At 40.6% G+C, this 22594-nt stretch overlaps 1 protein-coding gene across 8 annotated transcripts in view; it reads right to left on the reverse strand.

Annotated features, from left to right (window-relative positions):
• Positions 1–2011: 2011 nt before the first annotated feature.
• Positions 2012–22594, reverse strand: part of TLK2 (tousled like kinase 2) — an 83696-nt gene continuing 63113 nt past the window's right edge. For all 8 annotated transcript variants that reach the window (XM_084861694.1, XM_084861693.1, XM_084861692.1 and 5 more), the window contains 6 exons: positions 17628–17717; positions 14086–14255; positions 12771–12909; positions 8339–8450; positions 5943–6050; positions 2012–3106 (listed from right to left, as the gene is read on the reverse strand). In XM_084861694.1, the coding sequence (XP_084717820.1) occupies positions 2933–3106; positions 5943–6050; positions 8339–8450; positions 12771–12909; positions 14086–14255; positions 17628–17717 (793 nt within the window). In that variant the 3' untranslated portion in view covers positions 2012–2932. The remainder of the gene's footprint in view (positions 3107–5942; positions 6051–8338; positions 8451–12770; positions 12910–14085; positions 14256–17627; positions 17718–22594) is intronic.

Below are 22594 nucleotides of genomic sequence, written 5' to 3' on the forward strand. Positions count from 1 at the left end.
AAACAGGGAAACAAACCTAAAAATACAGCAGACGTGTTCAGATCAGCCACAGAAGTGGGGTGCATATGGCTCTCCATGGTGAATCCCCACTTTAAAGCTGCCCGTCTCACAATGGATAATTCAGAGCCCAATTCCTTCCCCACGTTCCATCCCTTCCTGAGGCCCAGTGCCTTCACCCCTGGATTGTGAACTGATGGCTGCGCCTTCCCTGTCTGTTCTCTGCTACCTTCCCACCCAGAAGCACAGCTGTTAGCACATCCGAGGTGTAAAAGGTGCTGCACCACTCAACACATTCCCACTGGGTCTCAGCCAAGCTGCCAGGGCTCCCCAGCTAGGCCCTAGATGGTAAGGGCTGTTTGAACTAGAGTAAAATCAAGAGGCTGGGAAATTCACTTCTTAAAACTTATTTTAATATCCTCCCCAACCCCCCAGATTGGGAAAGGCCAAAACAGTCTGGCTGGATTTCATTACAAATTAATACACATTTTTTAAAAATCACTGTTTAAAGTAAATCAACATCATGGCAATAAGGGATCATCCTTGGAAAAAGTGAAACCCATATTAACAAAATATATCGTGGAAGAACCCCACCTGGTGATTTCGTTGGCGATTTAAAAGTCTGGTAAAGGTCAACGTTCTGCATGTTCCCTGGGGCTGGTCCATGCAGTGGAGAGAGGCCCTGCCCAGACTCAGCCGAGCCCAGGCAGCTTCAGCCAGGCCCTAGGCTCAGGGAGAGCACGGAGAGAGGGCATCCCTCCTTCAGGAGCAGGGAGAGAAGGTAAGGAAAGTCCTGCAGCTTCGGGTAGCCCGTGGGGGAAAAAAGAGGCAGGAAGTCAGAGGGAAAGCTTAAAGATGCAGCATTTCTTCAACTGCTAAAAAAGTTAAAAATTTTTATAAGATTACTGAGGGAGAGGGAGGAAAAAAGGAACAGAATTTAATATTTGGAGTAAATTCAAATCTAGTGTCAACTTCATCCATCTCTTCACGTGCAGACGCCACCCTGTGGCAGGCATTGTGCTCAACCTTTGAGACCCCGAGTGCTCTGCTTTGTAGCTTGATTGTAAGGGTTAAAAAAGGTGCTTTGTGCACACATCCTGTGTGCACAGATATCTGTGTGTCTATGTGCACGTGTGTATAAATGTACGTTGCAATAAAACAGCTTTAGAAAGCTAGCGGCACCGAGGGCCCTGGGGCTGGCTTCCTCCCGTTCAGAGTCCACAGGATGTTACCTGCCCACAGGCCTCTCTCCAGTGTGGAACTCCGCTTCCCTTAAGACGGCCCGACACTGGGGCGAGAGGCAGGTTCGGAGAACAAAGGCCCTAAAAACGTGTCACCAATGGCATTTATCACACATGACAGAAACACGAGTCTTGCGTTAGTGGAGAGCTCTCTGCCCTTCCTGACTCCCCTCCCCCTGCCCAGAGAGCTCGCATGCCTGAATGCTGCATCTTTGAATATTTCTGGCTGAGGCCTTTCGCCACATGTGTCAGGAACATTCCAAGCTGGCTACCACATGTTTGGGCGCTGGCCTCCGCTCTCCACTGCAGAGCACCCTGCTGTTCCAAGGCCACAAGCTCCCATTTCAGCTCCATCTTCAGTGGATCACATCTCAGAAACAGCCACATTAAAAAAAATATTAGTTCCAAAAAGAGTTCATATTTGAAATACCTATTTCCCTTGAGATTATGTTTTCCCTCCACTTAGGGCATCTATGAAAGTGAGTTAGACAAAGTGCGTGTGCACATGCACACAGACACACACACTAGCACACACCCACAAAATTTAGAGGTTGAAGGTTAATTTCCTGCCAAAAGATCTAATAGAGGAAAGCTTATGTGCTGATCGAGTTTTAATATTGTGGCTAACAAGTCATGTGCACCATTTAGCGAGCACACAGAGACTGTGGGTAGAACTCCTGACCCCTGGGGCACTGGATTTGGCTCCCCAGCCGCTTTCTGCCTGCCTTTGGAACAGTTGCGATAGTTACTTCATTCAGAGAATCCAAGAGGACTGCATGGACAGATGAACCTTTATTTAAAAAAATAGCACTTCAAATAAATTAAAAGGGACAACCGTCAAGTGTTCAAATTGTGAAGAAATAGTTGAAAACCTAGAGAGGCCCAAGCTGCAGTCTTCTAACTTCATTCTTTATCCAATGGCAAAAGCCCACACCTCTCAGTACTCCCACTCAATTTTTCCCTACTGACACGAGGGAAGCGATTGCACACAGGAGACCAGACGGAGGAGGAAGCTGCATCTGATTGGAATGAACATTGCCACGTACTTGCTAATACGGGTTTCACTTTGTGACCAAATGTATTCTTCAAAAATAAAAAAGGGGGGAGGGAAGCTGCATGTTTTTAAAAACTGAAATTATTTAGGGATAAAACACTAACTCTAGTGCCTTTAACGGGCAATAGCAACTTTTTTTCCTCCGAAGTCAAACACCATCCCCAGCTGAGCCTTTGTGCTACAAGCTTTTCAGGAGATGTCACCTAAACTTTATTAAAAGAAAAGAACAAGTTTAAATATAGACACTGGACTAGCCCAGTCTGTATTTTCAAGTCCACATTCTTCATCTGAAGCACTGCATCAGGGACCCCCCTGAGTCTGCATGTTTTCAAGTTCACAGTACACGGAACCAGTTTTTCTTTTTAGTTTTTTCCTCACTCAGAGCAGCCACACGCAGTGGCCGTTGACGCCGGGACCTCGGGCAGGGCCTTTTCCTACGAGGCCTGGCCAGAGGTGCCCAAGGTTTCTCCTCAATGAGAATCGATGCTGTCATGCTCTATGGATGGGAAAAAAGCAAGAAAATAAAAGCACCTGGTACAGGTTTCATGAGATCCATTCGGATTCGCTATGTTCCAAACCCGCTGCTGAATGCCATTTGTCCACTGTGTGTGTCGAACAGTCTGTGGCCTAGGAGTGGGTCTCAATTCGAAGCACTGTTATTGGACACCCCAGAGGTTGATGCAATGGCAGCTCCAGCAGGGCTACTTGTGGAGACCGACTTTCGGATGTGAGGCAGCAAGTAGGGGTCACAGGCCAGCTGCTGGACATCGATGCGGTCCTCCTTTCGGTAGGCCAAGCATCGCCGAATAAATGCCTGAAAGAAAAGTTTCTTGAAGCGAGCCTGAAGCAGGTAACCTGGTGCCCCGAGAGGGAAACTTAAGGTTCCCTAGCAGTTGCCAGAGCCCTTCCTGGATCTGCCGTGTGGACCCCGAGAGGAGCAGAGGGAGGTGCACTGGCAGCAGGACCTCTCTGTGGTCACTGACTCCTTCCCAGATGGAGGGGGAGGAGCCATTCCTGAGGGGGAATGGGCATGACATCCAAATACCTCTGCCCCCACAGCAGAGACCAACACAACACACTCTCTTTGCCTTGGCTGGTTTGCATGGGAACAATCTACAGTCACAGTCCTGCATCTACAATCCATGGCCTCCTGTGACCTTTCTGAGGAAGTGGGAATTGGAATGACTAACACTAACAGATTGGTAAATGCCTCCCCTGTGTATCTCGTTCTTCTCCAAAAGATTGCTAAGCAAACGAGCGGACATATAACTAAGTAGTAAAGGAAAACCGGGATAGGACTTATCTCCCCAAGAGACATAAAGGCATAAAGACATAAAGTGGAAAACAGAGTTGGGTTTGATTAAAATCCTAATTTACTACTAACACCGAGGTTTCCTTGGCATTAGATATGAAAGGCTATGTAGTCTGTTCTTCAAGAAGTAGATGATCTATCTTTTTCACCAGACAATTCTTTTTAATTAAAGTCTTGTAATTATTTTAAAAAAGTGAATCAATTTTTAAAAATCTAAGATACCACCATCCAAAGTCCATACTTTACTTGAGGGTGATAATGGCATGTCCACGGAGGTTCACCGATTTTAACAAACGTCTGTGCTAGTGCAGGCTGCTGTCAGTGGGAAAGGCTGCGTGTGTGTGTGTTTGGGGGGGAGGGGGGGAAGGGAATATATGGTAAATCTATTTTCCACACAAATTTGTTGTGAATCTAAAATTGTTCTAAAAAATAAAGTCCATTTTTAAAAATCTAAAACATGAAATAAATAATTGCTTTTCTATTCCCCCCATGTTTAATTCATAAAACACAAAAGTATAAACCAATTCTGTTTTTCAAAATAAAGGACATCTAGAGGTAATTACTTGATTAAAGCATTTGTACGATAAAAACAAATTCACAGAAGTGAACATAATGACCCTTTGTCTTTAAAAATAAACCTTTTGCCCTGGCTGGCGTGGCTCAATTGGTTGGGCGCCCCATGTACCAAAAATTTGGTGGTTCTATTCCTACTCAGGGAATATGCCCCTGGCAGTGAGCTCGATCCCCAGGAGGGGTATGCAGGGGGCAGCCCATCAGTGTTTCTCTCACATTGATACCTTTCTTTCTCTCTCTGTCTCTCCCCCTCTCCTCTCCTCTCTCTCAAATCAATGAAAAAATAAGCCTTTCTTGTCCTGGCTGGTGTGGCTCAGTTGGTTGGAGCATCATCCCTTACACCAAAATGCTGCAGGTTCCATTCTCATGAGGGCACATAACTAGCTTGTGGGGTTTTTTTTTTGTTTGTTTGTTTGTTTGTTTTTTTATATTTTATTGATTTTGTACAGAGAGGAAGGGAGAGAGATAGAGTTAGAAACATCGATGAGAGAGAGTCATCAATCAGCTGCCTCTTGCACACCCCCTACTGGGGATATGCCCGCAACCAAGGTACATGCCCTTGACCGGAATCGAACCCGGGACCCTTCAGTCCCCAAGCCGGCGCTCTATCCATTGAGCCAAACCGGTCTCGGCTAGCTTGTGGGTTTGATCCCCGGTCGGTCAGGGCACATATGGAAGGAAAACCAATTAATGTTCTTTCTCACCAAGGATCATCAATATTTCTCTCTCTCTCTCCCTTCCCCTCTCTTGCATATCATCAAGTGGAGGATTAAAAGAAAAACAAACAAACAAAAAATCCTTCCTAGTGAAATATCTGGAACTAGAATTAAATAGGCTTTCTTGGGTTGGACACTAGTCAAATAAACTTTTACATCTTGAATTTTCTCTCTATATAGCTGCCAGTAAAGGCTTTTGAAACAGCAATCTGATCACATAGTTGCCCTGATTAAAACCTTCAACTGCTTTCCATCAGTTCACAATCTGCCCTGCTGTCTCTCCTACTGTTCTCTCCTCTGCCCTGTCCTCACTGTGGACCTGCTAAGCTCACACTCACACCTAAGCTTTACTCACTTTTCTCTGCTCATAATAATCTGTACGTGGCCCCCCACCTTCACATCATTCAAGACTGCTCCAAACCTCACCTCACCACCGAGACCTTCCCTGACCACGCCATCAAAAAGGGGGCTCCCACTTCTCCAATCCCTTACTCTGATTTACTTTCTTCATAACATTTATCACCATGAAAATGAAAGGTATCATTTTTAGTTATTGTTTGCCTCAACTAGTGGGATGCAGACTCCTTAACGGCAGGGACCTTATCTGTGTAGTTCACTTTTTAAAAAAATATATATTTTTTGTTGATTTCAGAGAAGGAGAGACAGAAACATCGATGAGAGAGAATCTTGGATTGGCTGCCTCCTGCACATCCCACACTAGGGATCAAGCCCGCAACCCAGGTATGTGCCCTGACCCGAAATCGAACCGGCAACCTCCAGATTCATGGGTTGATGCTCAACCACTGAGCCACACCGGCTAGGCTATAGTTCATTGTTTACACATTCACAGTTCCTTCTGCACTGTCTACTGTTTAATAGTCACTCAATAAATACTCGTGGAGGAGAGAAGGGTAGAGAAATACACATCTGGAAGGAAGAGAGTATTTTAATATTTAAATTTTGTACTAAAAACCCATCTACTATCACCCACAGAAATAATACAAAAAGCAAAGCAGTCATTTCTGCTGGCCAGTTTGGTCAGAACTTACCTTTGCTTCAGGTGTTACTACTGGCTTTGGCGGAAACTGCACTTCAGTAGCTTTAAGAATAGTATTTTCTTGCAGAATGTCTTGCTGGGACTGGTTATGGCCAAAAGGCTGTCATATAAAAATAAAAATAAACAAAGGTGGGCCTCTGGTTAAAACAAAAGGGAACAATTCAAAATTCCTGGGAGGAAAGAAGAAGACATCTTAATGAGAATTGCTATCGGGAACTTTGGAGACAATCTCCTTGAACTCTCATTTTTATAGATAAAGGGTACAAAAGGCTCAGAGCTTAAATGACTTGCTCACAGTCCAACATCTAGGTTAAGGCTGAGTTGAAATCAGGAGAAGATCTGCTATGTCGTCCTCCACTAAGCTTTGCTTACAGCAAAAAAAGAAAAAAAGAAGAAGATGCAGAGCAGGCACCAGCAACCTCTTTTGTCCTGAGTGATACATGCAGGCTTAAGCAATACATGTGTGATACTAGCAGGCCCAAGTCACAGATAAAAAGAGAAAAGTGAAAGAGTAGAAGGGGTAAGGCCAGACTTACGGTGGGGTTAGGGGAAGAGGGCAACAAAAAACAGGCCCTAGACAGTTTGGCTCAGTGGATAGAGCATTGGCCTGTGAACTGAAGGATGGGTCCAGAGTTCGATCCAGTCAAGGACACATGCCTGGATTACAGGCTCAGTCTCTAGTGGGGGGCATGCAGGAGGCAGCCAATTGGTGGTTCTCTCTCATCATTGATGTTTTTCTCTCTCTCTCTTTCTCTCTCAAATCAATAAAAAGATATTTAAAAAAACAACAACACAGACTTGGGCCTACTTAGAGGCTTTATCTGTGCCTCAAACTGCCATTTTCTAGTAAACTCTGAAAGGTTAAGTCCAAGTGTCACTTCTACAGTGTTTCTACTGATAGATCACCAAACAACTCTTCCTGGATAACCTCTGCCACCACTCTCGGCAGCACTTCCACATCACCAGAATATAAGTGATAATTAACCCCTCCTAGTTCTGAATAGCTTCCTGATTAGAGAAGTGAAATAAATAAAGAAATCAAGAAGTTAGAGAAAGCTGAAATCTGAATTAAAAGCTCAACACTTCCACATTATTAGAGTATAAGTATAGTGATAATTAACGCCTCCTACTTCTGAATAGCTTTCCAATTAGAGAAGTGGGATAAATAAACAAAGAAATCAAGAAGTTAAAGGAGGAACCTAAAAACTGAATTAAAAGCTCAACACTTCCACATTATCAGAGTTAATTATAAGTATCATAATAATTAACCCCTCCTACTTCTGAAGAACTTCCCGATTAGAGAAGTGGGATAAATAAAAAAAACAAGAAGTTAAAAGGGAAGTTAAAAGGAGCTCGGTCTGGGGATTGTAACCAATATACTAAGAGTCCAGGAGAGTTGCAGAACTCCCAAATGGCTTATCCCCACAGCCTAAGGAGAGCACTGAAACATACGAACACACTGACGGCAGAAATACGAGTAGAAATACACAGCTGGGTCCTAATACATACATTTATAGGACTGTGCTCACAAGGAAAAAAAACAAATGTGAAAATTCACTAGGTTATACTTTACTACCTAGGTTATTACTTGTTCTAATGATATGTCACTTTGTAGTCGAAGGAACCGCTGAGCTAAAGCCAGCCTTGATATGTCACTTTGATTAGAGGTAACAGACAATAAATACTTTCTGGCACCACCTCCCAGTATAGAAATATAAAGCATGCTTTTATTAATAATGGCTTTAACTAATGGGGTGGTTGGGAATAAAGGACCCTGCCAATATTTCAAGTTTCAGGTTTGGGGACCCTTAAGAATGGCTCCTGGAAAGACTGTATACTTTATTTATTTTTTACATATATTTTATTGATTTCTTACAGAGAGGAAGGGAGAGGGATAGAGAGCCAGAAACATCGATGAGAGAGAAACATCGACCAGCTGCCTCCTGCATACCCCCACTGGGGATGTGCCCGCAACCAAGGTACATGCCCTTGACCAGAATCGAACCTGGGACCCTTCAGTGAGCAGACCGACGCTCTATCCACTGAGTAAAACCAGTTTCGGCAAGATTGTTTACTTTAAAAAACTAATTCACATAATTCCCTATACCATATTATTAGAACCAAAACAATTAGATCCAATTGAGTACAGCAAAAAATACATGTTTTCCACATGAGTCCCAGCAGAATTCATTAAGTGCTCCAGGGTCAAAAATTTCTGCTTATACATAAAGCTATTATTATTCTGTATTTTGTTTAAACCACAAATTTCAAGATTCCATTTTGTATAATCTAATGATTAACCCCAAGAGAAGAATCCACACCATACCACTTTGTACATGTATCACCCAAGACCGAAGTAAATCCAAAACATCTGACCCTCTTTCTTACCTTCCTTCCATAAAGACACTGGTAGAAAATCACACCCACTGACCAGACATCAACTTTATTTGAGATCTTTGGTGGTTCTTTCCCAACCACAAAACACTCTGGTGGTAAATACCTGGGAAAAGAGGGAAATAACAATTCTCAGAAAAATAACTGTATAAATCTAAGACATGTACAGGCAAAAGTAAACAGCTTGTTGGAAATGAAAATATCTGAATTTTAACAGCTGAAAAAGCAACCTGGAGAAAGTTGATGAAAAGACACTCTAAAATAAGGCAGTAATGTCCTATGAAAACTTAAAATACATTTCTCTACTCACTGAGAGAGGTAAATATTCTCTTTGGTTCCTATTTCACCCACTCCAGCCTCCTTTCCCAGGGTTGTTCCTAATATAAGTATCATTCAACAAAGGTTGGGGGGGGGGCATAAATGATGTGTACTCCCTTTTATAACAGCTGCATCAAAAAACATTAAATCTAACTAGAGGTGTTATCAGTTTCCTTTCATATTGGCTAAAGATGTTACAAAAACAAAACAAAACAAACACAAAACAAACAAACAAACACTATTTTAAAAGTCCCAATGATTTCAGGACCCTGAAAAAATCTCTGAGGAGAATGGCTCTCTTCTTAGTGTAGTTTCTAGACTGGAAATAACTACAATATATAATCAATAGTGGCAGTGAAGTCTGTACGTATTATCAAAATATATTTTACATTTCCCACTTTAAGGGCGATCAAGGGATTACTAGAAGACTAACAGTGCATAAAAAGCTAAACAAACCACTTGTTAGAATAACTCAATTCTCATCGGAATTCCTTCCCTCCATCCACCCCTGGCCTCTAAAAAGACTGACTGGACAGCCAACCACACCAAATTGTATGGTACGGAAGGTAAGTGCCTCTTGGCCTTTAGGAAACCAAACAAATACGCTTCTACTCATTGCCTAGAGTCTTAGCCATGGCACAGCTAGAAGGTGGAAGTCTGTAGATAAAAATCTTGGTTTCTGCAGATTTCATACTGGCAAAATAAATTCTGTGAAACTATCTTAAAGCTTGCTATGCTTTAGTATAAAAATCTAAATTTATAGCTTGAAGGGGACCACAAGAGTTGAGAGGCAGAAAATGTGCAGATGATGGGCTTCCTTCTTTTTTAAAAAGAAGTTTAGTTTCATGTTGTTTCTCTTATTATTTTTAACAGACATTTTTGGATGATTAAGACCACTGGTCTAGATTACTATTTCACAATAAAAATTTTTAGCCAAAACACACACTGAGAAATAAAAATACAGATATAGAAATCACAAAAAGGGGGGAAATGGCACAGAAACAATATAGAAAAAATCATTTATTTTAAAAACAGCTCGCACTAACTGGTTTGATTAAGTGGATAGAGCATTAGGCCTGTGGACTAAAGGGTCTCAGATTCGATTCTGGCCAAGGACACATGCCTGGGTTGCGGGCTTGATCCCCAGTGAGGGGTGTGCAGGAGGCAGCCGATCAATGATTCTTTCTCATCATTGATGTTTCTCCCTCTACCTCTCTCTTCCTCTCTGAAATCAATTTTAAAAAATAAAATAAATAAAATAAAAAGAGCTCTTTCCTAGTTTTCATGGGTTTTGACTCTTTAATACATAAAACAAATATGATATTAGATATATAACAAATAGAATTTTTATTCTAAATGATAATTTTAATATATTTATAACTTTTTTTGTGGAGGTGGTGGGGAAGAACAGATGTTGTTGAACCTGTCTATATGCAGAGTAATAACTTAGCCAAATATTTAGAATACAAAAGACATTGCCACTTAATAGAAGTCTGGCAAATCACTTTCTAGGTCTCAGTTTCCTCCATCTGTAAATAAAGAAATAAATTAGTTCTTCCCCCAAATACTGAAAATAATAAGCATTCTGATTCCCTATCAAGGGATTTGGGAGGAAGAGTAGATGACAGTTCTATGATCCTACACTAAAAATTAAAAAAAAAAAAAAAAAAAAAAAAAAAACCACAAAACATAGCTGCATATTCCACGACGATATAATCCTCAGAGAAAAATTATTCTCAAGGCCTACTCTACCAATCACTTACTTAAAAGTAGTATTCAATGTAGAATAATTCTAGAACAACTAAATATCACAGAGTCACTTAGAATTATGCCCCCCTATTTTGCAGCTCTCTGGGACATTACAGAGGATGATATATTGAAGATGGTGATTATGACAAGGTTTCTATCAATATGGAGACTTTTTAAACTTTAATAAAAACCCATAAAATTTGATTTTCTCAGTAGCCCTTTCTACCTTGCTTTTTACTATTAAAAAAAACAAGCTGAAACCGGTTTGGCTCAGTGGATAGAGCGTCGGCCTGCGGACTGAAAGGTCTCGCATTCGATTCCGGTCAAGGGCATGTACCTTGGTTGCAGGCACATCCCCAGTAGGGGCTGTGCAAGAGGCAGCTGATCGATGATTCTCTCTCATCGATGTTTCTCTCTATCCCTCTCTCTTCCTCTCTGTAAAAAAAATCAATATATTTTTTTTAAAAAACCTCCTACCAACACTCAGTGAGTCCTTATTCATATACACCCCTTCCACTTCTCAGATTGCCTTGAAGCAAACCCCAAAAATCATATAATTTTTCTTTAAATTCTATCCACTGAATTTTTATAGCTTAGCAAATACGCAACAGAATAGGTAGCAATGAGAAACCTAATTAAACATGAAAAAAAGAACACACTATCAAACAAAAAACTCAAATTTAAGTTCCAGTGAATTTATCTGTTTCCAAAATTTCCAACAGCAGATATTTCTGTATCAATTAGTGACAGGAACACTAATCCACAATAACCACCATAGTGAATAAACACTGTAACTGTAGCTTTTATTTTAAACTTGGAATCTCCAAAGTTTTAATTTAGTGACTAATTTTCACGATAGAAACCATCTCCACAAACAATGAGAAACATCAGAAACTTTGTGAGTTTTTTTAAGAAGGATTTGATTGTTCTTTAATGCACATAACTTAAATATGATCAGACTGAATGAGAACAGGGCTGATCCTACATGTTTTTTTATAAAAGATATTCCCCCATTCTTCTCTGTCTGCTTCAGATCAGCACCTTCATTCCCAGACAGTCACTAACTAATCTTTAGACTCAAACAGAAGTGATCTACCAACTGACTCTGGGGAGTAATAGCATGTGTTCCCCATCCCTTTGTGCTGCTACGGGAAACTTCCTTCATGCTCAGGATCACACAGATATGAAAAGGCAGCTCTGTTAACGCACACTTACAAAAACAAAGTTAAATGCCTGAGCTGTAGGTATCTTGTATGGTTCTCGCTGTCAAAAGCCATCCTAGGCAGAAGTAGGATGGTCACAGAACAGGCAGCAAGGTAGAGTGGTTGGGGAGAGATGAGAGACAACAGAGGGGAGGAAATGTGGCTGAGAGACATGGATACATTTCTTGGCAAATTGCAAACTTTTTCCTGTTTAGATTTTAAGGATTGCTTTTTACATCCTGATTACTTGACATACTGATCCTCAAAATTCCTTAGTTCTTGAGAATTCATCATCCTTGGGCAACTCTGGAAACAAATCCTTCAGCCCATTAACCCCTGAAGAGAGAGACCTGCATTTGCACCGAGAAGAATTTAGGGCCACTCTTGATATACCTCTTTCTCTACCTACTCGCTAGGGCCGACCCTAAGGAGGAAACACACAGCTCATACACCTGACCACACATAATCTCTCTCAATGGTTTTCAAGAAAGGAAAGAAATATTAAGGCATAAATCTATACTAATAAAAGGATAACATGCTAATCAGATCTTCCAGAAGACCTTCTGGACAAAACCATAGTGGTGGGGCCAAGGCAGAGGCAAGCAGTTAGGGGCAATCAGGCTGGCAGGGGAGAGCAGTAAAGGAGATCAAGCTGGCAGGGGAGAGCAGTTAGGGGGATCAGGCCAGCAGGGAAGAGCAGTTAGGGATCAGGCCAGCAGGGGAGAGCAGTTAGGGAGATCAAGCCAGTAGGGGAAAGCAGTTAGGGGGATCAGGCCAGCAGGCAAGTGAGTGGTTGGGAGCCAGTGATCCCAGATTGCAAGGGGGATGTCCAACTGCCGGTCTATTGGATGGGGCCTAAACTGGCAGTCGGACATCCCCCGAGGGGTCCCGGATTGGAGAGGGTGCAGACTAGGCTAAGGGATTCCTCCCACACCCGTACATGAATTTTGTGCACTAGGCCTCTAGTATAAATATAAGAGTCAAACAAAAGTTTACTGAAGAGACAGTAACTTTTGGGGAGGAAAATCTGCTTTGGTTTATATTTATAGCATTATTGCCCAAGCAGAAAGGATGTAGATACTAACTATTAATTATCAACACTTCAGTATGACACAGCCACACCACCAGCCAACCTGGCAGGTCTCCCAGATACCTACCAATAAGTACCAGCACCTTGTGACGTGAGTTCCATGCCGTCCACTGAGTTGTAGCTATCATCATCCATGATCTTGGAAAGACCAAAATCTGTGATTTTTATCTCTCCACACGCTGTACCATTTACTAAAAGAATATTACCTAAAAAGATAAAAATCTTAATGAATAAAAAGAGACTTACTAATTAAGAGAAAAAGCCAAGTAATAACAGACAAGACGACAACTGAACTCAAAGTCCTGCACACAATACCACACATCTCAATCCCCAGAATAAAATGAGATCTGAACTCTGAATACAGGGGAAGAGTCCTCAGTGTCTGGCTGCAACCTTATATTTTCCAAGAATCACCTGCTTAATGTTCTAAAACCACCACTGTGAGCAGTGGAATTAAATTATAACTCGTCAAAGTAAAATATCACTTGTACAGTTGGTCAAATATTGTGGGAAAGTTTCATCTGAACTTTCAGTAAAGATCCCTAAACCACGGTGTTTAGAACATTCATTTGGGGAGGGAGGGGTTGTCAAAGAAAACATACAAGGGAATGAAAGATAGTACCACAGTGCCACCTACAGCTCCTAAGGCAGGAAAATGTATTGGATTCAGTGATGGAAAACCCGATCACACAATGGCCACTCTTTAAAAAAAGCACTTCATTGTAATGGATTTTTTTTAGTCATGTGAACTGTATTAGAACATTAAAGCATAATGAGTCGTGAGAGTTAATATGTAGCTACCAGAAGAGGAAAGCAAGCTTTACAACTGTGCCACACCAGGAGGTAAATGGGAATCCCCTTCCTAACACCAAAGCTAAGCTGGTTGGAGCTGTCCACAGCACACACATGCAGACATCAACAAAGAGCAGAGGTGAGAAATCCAACTACCCTCTACTTTTTGCTGATGACTATCCAAGTTAGATAGTAACCATACTAAAAGGTGAAAAACTCTGCTTGGAACTTAATGTGCCAAATAAGGTGTTAATTTTGAGCACTATCAGAGACCTGGAGTAGAGGAACTGCTGTGCAGTGTGAGTAACGGGAAAACAAAGCGGAGCAGTTCTTTCCTCAGCGGGCTGCCATCATGAATGCCTGGCTCTGAAGACAGGGCATTGTTTCTCCGGAGCATTTGTTAGGACCCGCCCTCCTAACCCCAGTGCTTCGTGGCCACGGCTCTTCTATTCCCACACCTACTCAAGCAATCTAAAGTCAGATGGTGTTAGCCTTCCTGGCTCCTGCCAAATTCTCTCACGTGATAAAATTAAGTCATTTATAAGACCAAAGAAAAGCCACCAATACTGTCTCCTAAAAGTTAAACATACCTGGTTTGAGGTCATAGTGTATGATGGGAGGTTTTATTTCATTTAAGTACTTTAAAGCATTCACAATCTGCATGATAATGGATCGGGCCTCTTTCTCCGACATTAATTTGTGCTGTTTCAGGTAGAAGTCCAGATCATTTCCCTCACAGTATTCTAATACTGTACAAAACCTAAAGACAAATAAACCAACATTTGACCGCGAGATGAGAGCAAGCAGATTAAGACTAACTAAACCAGTCCCAGTGAAAACTTCAGGTCATTAGCTTCTCCTTTCTTCTTTGTCCCTTAAAAAAACTCTTCTATTCTTTATTCAGTGCTAACTACTTGAATGGGCAGAGGAAGAAACCGCTTACTCTCTTGGTGTGGAGCCTCCACAACCCCCACCGTGGAATCTTGTGCTAAATAAAGCTCACACGTGGCACACCTCAACTGCGATGAATTTAAGGTAGGTATCTTTATGGAAGGGTCTCCTTTCATACCCAAGCTACACCCCATTTCTAAGCAAGCATATGTGATCAAATACACAGTTCTCACTACAAACATTTTCAATGACCCTGAGTGCTGACAGTGAGGAAAAAAATTTCAGGTTTGCCCCAAGGATTGATTTCAAACCATGCCTCCTGGCAGTTTGACACAATACAGTACTACCATTTCTCTTTGCTAAACACAAGGTATAAAAGTGCAGTATCTGTGGTTATAACAAATGTGTTATTACATAGTATGGGTTTTCTTCCTTCACTTATACCAATACATTAAACAGACCCAAATTTAAAATTGCATGTATTTATCTTTGAAGGCAGTTATAAACTGAAGCAAGGCATCTTGAACAGTTTGAGTAGTCCTGAGAAGAATACCTTTTAAACAATTGACAATATGGTTGTATGACCCGGAGTCTAGCCAGGAAATAAAAATCACTTGAGAGGCTTTAATTCAGGGAACTGAACACTTAGATGATGAAAGACCTGAGAAGACAACTGGCCAGTGAGGTCCCCCAGAGATCACCTAGAGAAGGAAGCCATTAGCACCCTAAGGCTAGAGGGCCAGAGGGAGATGGTGCAACCAGAACCCAGGGTCACCATGGGAAAGTGGAACCACAATGAGGGAGGGGTGTCCTCTATCCCCCACCATCTCTGTTTCCCTCTTGGCTGAACCCAGTTGATCAACAACTGACACACAAACACAGCCTGCAAGGGCCAACTCACCTAAGATGCAGAAAAGGGGAAGAATGAGCAGCCCAGAGAGCAAACAAACTCAGGGCTGAACTATAGGCCCCGGGCAATTTGAAGCCTTCAAAATGCAATGCAATGTGATGTGGACTCCCAATGTAACGTGAACATCAGCCTTGTGGGATCCCAAACTGAACAACAGCTTTATGCTCCTTATGATACACACTAGCACCCTATTTGAAAATGTCTGGAATTTGTAGATTCTCTGAACTGAGACACGGAAATGTGAGATATGGATTCTTATTTGATTTATGCCTGAGATTTATTCTTTGACCCAAATGCAAGGTGAAAATAAAATCTCACTTTTAATACTCAAACAACTCACAGAGGTCTTTCTTCTTTTTATTTTTTGTATTAGAGACATTTTATTTTTTAAAAAGAAAATGTATTATAGCCTAAAATAGATTATATAGCATATACAGTATATATTTATATCTTTAAAATATTTTTGTGTCTAGGTTTGGTCCTTCCAAAAATGCTGGTCTGACTTATTGTTGATGAAAATTCATCATACACACTATAGGAAGAACAAAGTAAACAACTCAAGAATAGCACAGATTCAACTCAATTTCTCAGATAAGTTTAAAGTATATATACAATTCAAAACAGCAGATAATCAAAGTTGTCATATTTATTATCTTTGAAACAGTTTTTGTACTTATGTTTTGGGGAGGAGGGGTAAGGGTCCTATCTAGTGTTCAATGGATTTACTCAAAACAAAACAGTAAAGCCACCTGTGGAGACCTGTTCTCTTCTACCTAGGTATTTTTCTCAACCCCACTCCATGGTAAACACATTGGAAATGGGAAATCCCGGAGATGATAGTGTATGTTCCCAAACAGAACTGTGGTCTCTCTTTGAGGTCACTTCTAAATGTGGGTTGGTTCTCTGTATAGAAATTTCTGAGATAGCTGCTGCCTGAACAGGCCGAAACTCCTAAAATCACACTGGGGGTGGGTCTGGTGGAATACTTGCAAGCCATATCCAAAATATGTTCACCTGACTCTGTTCAGACTCCTACAAAGATAACATTTCCAAACGCTGGAACATTTCTCAACTGTTGGATAAACCGAGAGGTAGTACTAGAGCTCACCTATACCTAGTAATGAAAAAACAATACTCAAAATTATTAAACGTCTTAGACTTCTGATTCTCAAATCTCCACCTATAAAATGCGAAGGCTGAACTGAGATCCCTCCCAATTCTAACATCTTATAAAGCTATAAACCTATATTTTAACACTTTTGAAAGGTCTGTCAGTGTTCATCAGTCTCCAGGGTGGGACGGAGACGCGACTGAACAGTCCACACTCACTGGTGCTTGTAAATAGGATACTAGCACCAATTTGTGTGAGAGCTGACAGTTAAATTTCCAGGAATTTTGTGAGCTGGTTATTAAGCCACTGGAAGAATAAATGGGTAAACAAAAGGCAGTTACAGCTAAAAAATAGAATATATCTGGTCATAAAAAGGAAGCTCTGATACATGACACAAAAAGGATAAACCTTGAAAAAAATTATACTAAGTGAAAAAAGCCAGTCACAAAAGCCCACGTCTATGCGACCCATTCACATGAAAGTCCAGAATAGGAACTTTAGAGGGTAAAAAAGTAGATTAGTGGTTGCTTAGGGCTCGGGGTAGGAGGTGGAGAAATAGAGAGATGATAACAAAGGTACAAGGTTTCTTTTTGAGGTGATGAAAATGTTCTAAAATTGACTATGAAGATGGTGGTGCATTCTGTGAATATACTATAAAAAACCACTGAATTTATTATACATGGTGTGCCATAAGAATTTTAGTCAGGGACACTGACCTTTTTTACCTTAGATTGTCAAATTAAAAGATGACAACAGCCAACACAATAGCTGTTGGGTTGAGTGAATAAAAACTATAACTATTTTTAAATGTCAGATTGGCAAAATATATTTTTTGGTGTACCACAGAATTTTAGTAGTTTATGTGTGAAGTTAGATGAAAAAGGTTGAAAACTGCTGCTTTAAAAGAGTGAACTACAAGGTATCTAAGTTATATTTTAATAAAGCTGTATTTAATTGATAGCTTGAAACTGGATATGTTGAGAGAATTTATAACACAGAAATTGGCAAATATTACAAATTATCCCTACCAATCAATTGCACACATCCTGTGGCCAAGAGATGTCTTAATTCGCATACGACTATTTGCCCATAAAAAAATATATTTGGTTCCCTCAAAGAGTTTTTAAACTTGGGCCCAGATTTAAACTCTACTCCATGAGTAGTCAACACACTACAAGAAAATAGCATTAATTACTAAGCTGAAATGGTGCAGCACTTACGAGTCCGTGTCCAGTGAAAAGTAATCATACAGCTTAACTATTCTGGGATGATCCAGTTCTTTGTGAATCCGGTACTCCCTACATGCATGCCTGTAAATTAAATGGAAAATTAACATTTGTATTCTGGCTTGTCTTTTAGAACTCATTGAGGATAATCCTACATATTTTCTTATTTCTCTATTGTTTCTACCTAGGTATTTATTCAGTTCCATCTGGTTCCCTTATCTTTTCTCATCCTATTTTCTCTATTAGCATCTACCAAGCTATTGAGAAGATAGTAGGCACTCAAATATTTGTTGAAATGAATGGATTTTCATCCTTTCAAAGTTCATTCAGTGACAATCTTACCGCTTTTATAACTATATCCAAATATTAGAGTTTTAAAAATTATAAAGACAGTTTTTTCCTCATCTAAAGCTGATACTTTATAAATGTTTATATAAAGTGTTTATATAAAGGGGAACAATTAGCATATAAACTCCTTGGGTAAAAGGATTACTGGTTATATAAAGCAATTAGCATCACTTTGCATATTTTTTTAATCCTACTCCTTACAAAAAGGATTTAAAGGGCTATCAGCTTTACTTTTGTCTAAGAAAATGGGAAATTGATAGAAAATGTGAAATTATGGAAATCCCAGTTTTTTTTGGAACAAGAATTTAAATACATGTTAAGAGTTTTTATTTACTACTTTTCCAATTTAGAATCATTTAATAAGATTAGGAACACAAATATATATTAGGACATATTCACACAATGAATTTTAGAATAGAACATGTTTATACAGTGTAATTACAAATAATTTTTATTTAGTTCTTTTCAAAAAACAACAGGAAATGATTATATTTTAAGTAACCTAGCACCATTTAATTTGGGGCATTTTGAAAAAAATTTTCTAACCCTAACAGTTCGGCTCAGTGGATAGAGCATTGGCCTGCGGCCCCAGATTTGATTCCGATCAAGGGCATGTACCTTGGTTGGGGCACATCCCCAGTGGGGGGGGGTGTAGGAGGCAGCTGATTGAGGTTTCTCTCTCATCAATGTTTCTGACTCTCTTTCCCTCTCCCTCCTCTCTGTAAAAAAATCAATGAAATATATATAAAAAGAAATGCTTAAAAATTTTTTCCCATAGTATAATAAACACACACACACACACACACAAAAAACAACTAAAAGAAGTAGTATTTTCTGAAATTGGTGTATTCCAACAGAAAGTTGAGAAAACAATTGGCAGGGAGAAAGAGGAGACAAATCTAAAAGTATATATATAAAATATATTTTCCCCCAATGGAAACTGTTGGACTAGGCTTATTTTTCAAGCTGCCACTTTTGGCAGTTTTGCTTCTTCTGATGCTTCATTTCATCATCTTTGTGTCTCTCTGAAAAGAAAGACTTGCCACACTTAGAGTAGCATTAGAACAGCCTCTACCCTGGGACCAAGAAACCTGGATTGAGTCTGGGCTTTGTGCCCACCTCACTGGGCTTCCCCATCACTGTACTGGATTGGCAGCTTTAAAGGGGCCCCTGGAGATCCATGCCTCCGAAGCCCCTGTGGAGACGCTGAGCAAAGTAGGTGGCTTTGGCCCAACTCCCCATTCCACCAAAGCACTCCACACTTTTCTTTTCATATATCAAGACTAGTGTAATATTTCATTTGGTAAAATAAAGGTGATGCTGTTCAAAAAACAAACTAGTTTAAGCTCTGGTCCGTTTCTCAGTGGTTAGAGCATAGGCCTGCAGATCAAAAGGGCTCAAGTTCAACTCCTGGCGGGGACACCTACCTAGGTTGCAGATTTCAAGCTTTGGTCGGAGCTCACACAGGAGGCAACCAATCCATGAGTGACTCTCTCTCACCCTGATGTTTCTCTCTCTCTCTCTCTGCTCTCCCTCTTTCCCTTCCATTCTCTCTAAAAACCAATGAAGAAAATATCCTTGGGTGGGTATTAAAACAAAAATTAAGTTTAGAAACCTATGGGCTAAATAGGTATCTGTTCAAGTCATTTTTTTACTCTAGCATACTATAAATCCACTAGAGGCCAAGTGCACGAATTCATGCACCAGTGGAGTCCCTCAGCCTAGCCTGTGGGATCGGGCCAAAACTGGCTCTCCAACATCCCCCAAGGGGTCCTGGATTGCGAGATGGTATAGGCCAGGCCAAGGGACCCTACTGGGGCACGATTGGGGCCAGGGAGGGATGCAGGCTGTTGGCCAGCCAGGGAGGGAACACGGGAGGGCTCCAGGGCGAGTCCGGCCTGTTTTGCTCCATCCCCTGGTGTTCAGTGCACATCACAGCGAGTGTTTGAGTGACCTTAGCATATCATTAGCATATTACTCTTTGATTGGTTGAATGGCCAACTGGACACAACATAATAGGGTTTTATTATATAGGATAGTTCCCTGTACTTTTAACATTTTGATTTTGTGCATTTCAGAGTAGAGACCAATTTCTGTCAAGGTACAGAACACAGAAGAAATGAATGGAGGCAAAAATTAAGAATCAAAGGAAGTGTCATTCAAACTCCTCACCAACTAAGGGAAGTTGCTATGTGTCACTGAAAGCTATCCCTCAAGGTCACATCAGGCTCTAGGCCCGCTTCTCATGTTTCATCAGGCAAGGCAGTAGTTCTGCCATGGCCCTCATATTTCAACTTAGCATCCAAGGGATTAATACACTATAAAGACAGAAACTTTACTAAGAAACTTATCCACTAAAGTGTTAATCTTTGACTCTCTTAAAGTGTATAAATATTTAGACTTTCAAAATTATGTTATCCTAGAAGATTAGAAAAGAGTATCCTACAAGAATATACTAATTAAAATGCAACTATTTTTGCACAAAATTTTATTTGAAATTATCCTTCTATAGAGTTTTTAATATATTATGTTGGGGCATTAAAGAAATCTAGTAATACTTATTAATGCACTTAATAATGCAAAAGTATAACAATCAGTTTACTTTTTGTTTGTGGGTAAGGAGGAGAGGAAAGGAGGTGCAGAATATAACTCAACATTCAAAACAAAGAGCCTTTTATTTTATTTTATTTTTTTCCTTCTTTTTTACCCAAATAAATGTCTTGATTCCAAGTGGGACTGGAAAGTCATTCACATGAAAGGAAAAGCAATTGGAAGACCTACTTCACAGGGTTAGAGTGGCATTTTCATCTTTTATAATATTGCCACAACACTACTTTTTAGTTTAATACTGAATTTTTAAAACACTCTCTAAAATCTGTTATGTGCTTCATATAAACCTCTTTCTTTTTCCTCTTGATATAGTTGTAATTTTATATAAACCTCTTTAAAGTCAAAGAAGTTAATGACATTTTTCTAACTCATTATTCTCTATAGTCTGAAATTCATCAATATGATTTCATATCACTTAGTAAGCAATATCTTTCAAAGAAAGGTGGAAATGCTTAAGAATTTCCCCCTAAGGATGAATGGAGGTCATAATAACTTTGCACACCCTCTCCCCAGTGTCAACTAGGAAATGGCCACTACTCCCATGGCTCCAGAGGTGGTCAGGCATACTGATTCCCACCTCTGGTGAGGAAACAAAGAGTAGGAAGGCACCACTGTAAGCCTGAGCTGGGTCAGTAAGGAGCTAAGGAACATGAGACAAACTCCTCCATTTGCTCTCTGTCTGAAAGAGAAATGTGAGAAAGACAACCAGTTCATACCTACCAGGACTTGCCCAATGTGTCAAGGAGGTACACAGTCCTGGCTTCAATACCTCACTGTTTCAAACGCTGGGATGTGAACATCTACTAGAGTTCTCTTTAAGGTCAGCCTAGAAGCTGAATACTGAGACTAGGCAAAATATGTACAGATCCTGGTACAGGAAGTATCTTGGTTGACTTTGGTCTTGGGTGACCAAAGTTGATCCCTTGTAGAGTCAATTGATTTAGAGTGGTCAGTACATACATGACTGCTGGAGGACATTTTAAAAGAGGAACATATACTGTTCCGACACTTTCAGGCATTCTGAAGGTCTCAATATAATGGGGACATTTCTCATTTATAACTGGTCAGAACAACATGTGGTTTCCTTCTCTGAAGTGCTCCTGGCATTCACTGAAGCCCGCCAGTCCCTGCACGTCAAGTGACTGGAATGTTCTTATAATAATGTAACTGCTCCTCAGAAGCATCTGGCCTGCAGCTGCCTGTCACGTAAGATACTCATACAGAATGCCATGCATGAACCACATACAATCCCCTCTCCTACCTCTGCTAAGCCCCCTCTCTCACTACCACAGGAACATTCTCTTCCCCAGGTCCCAGAGCCTTGGCCAATCTGCATGGAACAGAAAGAGTTCCTGGGTCCCCAATGAACAAGGCATAAAGCAGGAGTTGCAGTGGTCCATGGGTGAAAAAGTGGTTGATAATGTAGAAATGTTTATTTTTTCCTTTGAGATTTAGAAGCCAACTAAAAGGCTACTTAAAGTCCATTGTTTTCCCCCTCCAAAGAACTATTTATAAGAAAAAAAAACGAAATTGCTTTTGGAGAAAGGAGGTGGGTTCTTTATAGCAAATGAGGCCATCTCACTGAGCCAGTGTGGTTCAGTGGTTGAGCATCAACCTATTGATCAAGAGATCAAGGTTAGATTCCCGGTCAGGGCATGTGCCAGGGTTGCAGACTCAATCCCCAGTGTGGGGCATGCAGGAGGCAACCAATCAATGATTCTCTCTCATCATTGATGTTCCACGCCCCCTCTCTCTCTTTCTCTCTCTCTCCCCCTCCCTCCCTTCCTCTCTGAAATCAACTAAAAAAAACACGCACATGTCTAACTCAGTACTTGTACCTACAACAAGGAAACAACATTAAGCACAGTGGGGGTCTTAATAGCAAATTGATTCTGCATGGCCTCCAGTGTTCAGAAGCTCAGAGGAAACAAGCATAGCCTGACATTAGTGGAACAAAGAAATTGTCAGCTGCACATATAATGACTATTCATTCTAAAGAAGCC

This window comes from Pipistrellus hanaki, assembly GCF_964339955.1.
Source record: "Pipistrellus hanaki genome assembly, chromosome: 16".
Lineage (NCBI taxonomy): Eukaryota > Metazoa > Chordata > Mammalia > Chiroptera > Vespertilionidae > Pipistrellus > Pipistrellus hanaki.